At 34.2% G+C, this 1,589-nt stretch overlaps 1 protein-coding gene across 1 annotated transcript in view; it reads left to right on the forward strand.

Annotated features, from left to right (window-relative positions):
* LOC106475169 (L-galactose dehydrogenase-like) overlaps window positions 1–1,227 on the forward strand; it is a gene marked incomplete at its 3' end in the record, with an annotated part of 6,611 nt that extends 5,384 nt beyond the window's left edge. Inside the window, exons 3-4 of the mRNA XM_013935867.2 lie at window positions 171–316; window positions 1,066–1,227. Coding sequence (XP_013791321.2) covers window positions 171–316; window positions 1,066–1,227 — 308 coding nt within the window. The remainder of the gene's footprint in view (window positions 1–170; window positions 317–1,065) is intronic.
* Between the last annotated feature and the right edge of the window lie 362 nt (window positions 1,228–1,589).

The raw sequence follows: 1,589 nt of genomic DNA on the forward strand, positions 1-1,589 counted from the left end.
AAATTAGTTAGCATAAATCAGTTAAATGACGAAAAATTAGGTGTCTATCTACTTGTGACCACTCAGTGTATATCTTGTTGTGCTTTAAAATACCCACAATCCATTTTTATGGTATTTAGAATTACAAGAACGTTGTGGCATTAAGGCATTTTTTTTTTACGTGCACAAAGGGACATTCCAGTTAGGACTTGTATACCAAACTTCACGTGAGGAAGACGGAATCAAGACAGTCAGAGAGGCTGTACGAAGAGGTTTAAACTATATTGACACGTCTCCCTGGTATGGATTTGGAACAGCTGAGATAGTCCTTGGAAAGGTGAGTCAGTAATGTTCAGTGACGCATGTTATTCTGTTGGCAAGGTGAGTCAGTAAGGTTCAGTGATGTATGTTATTCTGTTGGCAAGGTGAGTCAGTAAGGTTCAGTGATGTATGTTATTCTGTTGGCAAGGTGAGTCAGTAAGGTTCAGTGATGCATGTTATTCTGTTTACGAAATGGACGATTATGTTCTTGATAAGGTGTGTTCTTGTTTTACTATTGACGTATATTTGTAAAAAGATGATATAATAATGTACAATGTTCTGTTTCATTTTGTTAATAAATGATCACTATTTTCTCAAGCTACAAATCCCTATTTTTTACTCCACTGACATTTATTTTATAAGTACTGTAGACGTGGGGTCAAAAGATGGATTTGTAGCTTGAGAAAATAATGTAGACGCTAATTCCAGCCTAGTTTGTTTACTTTTTTTTAGAGTCCCTAATTGTAGGCTTAAAAATATAATCTTTGCATTTTGATTCAACTTGTTTCTGTACTTTTTTGATCATCCTTATTCCTATTTTTGAATTAACAGTTTTTTTTTAATTATCTTGTCAAACTTTGCTTTAAACGTGATTATAGTTTTCTGTTTTCGAAGTTCCCGTTTTATAAATATTTAAAAAAGTAATCCCCCAAATGATGTAGTTTTAAATTTTATTAAACTATTTCTCAACAAAAGTTGTTTTATGGGTTTGTTAATATGAATGTTACAAGTTACAGACATTAATAAAGTTCTTACATCATACAGGCATTAAAAGGAATTCCAAGACAGGCCTACTACTTAGGTACCAAAGTTGGGAGATATCATCCAGAATATCCCAAAATGTTTGATTTTTCTGCCGAAAGAACCATACAAAGTGTTGAAGAAAGCCTTGAAAAACTAGGAGTAGATTACGTAGATGTTATCCAGGTAAGTGGAGAGCAGGTCAAGAGTCACACGGAACTCTAAGATAGCCAAGTAAAGTATAAGTTAATGGAAAAGTTCAAAGTTCAAGAAGGTGGTATTATAGTAATGGTAATTAAACAGGTGATATGGTTCGGTTCTGTGGTAACTTGTCTTTTTACCACAGAATGAATGAATAATGTTTGTTCGTTATTATAGTATTAAGCACAAAGCTACACATTGGGTTGTCTGTGCTGTGCTCATCGCGAGTATCGAAACGCTTATTTTTGCACATTTTAAGTTATTGGACTTACAGCTGAGCCACTGGGAGCCAGGAATAGTTTGTTTGTTTGTAGTTAAGCACAAAGCTACACAATGAGCTATCTGTG

This window comes from Limulus polyphemus, unplaced genomic scaffold (assembly GCF_000517525.1).
Source record: "Limulus polyphemus unplaced genomic scaffold, Limulus_polyphemus-2.1.2 Scaffold8171, whole genome shotgun sequence".
Classification (NCBI taxonomy): Eukaryota; Metazoa; Arthropoda; class Merostomata; order Xiphosura; family Limulidae; genus Limulus; species Limulus polyphemus.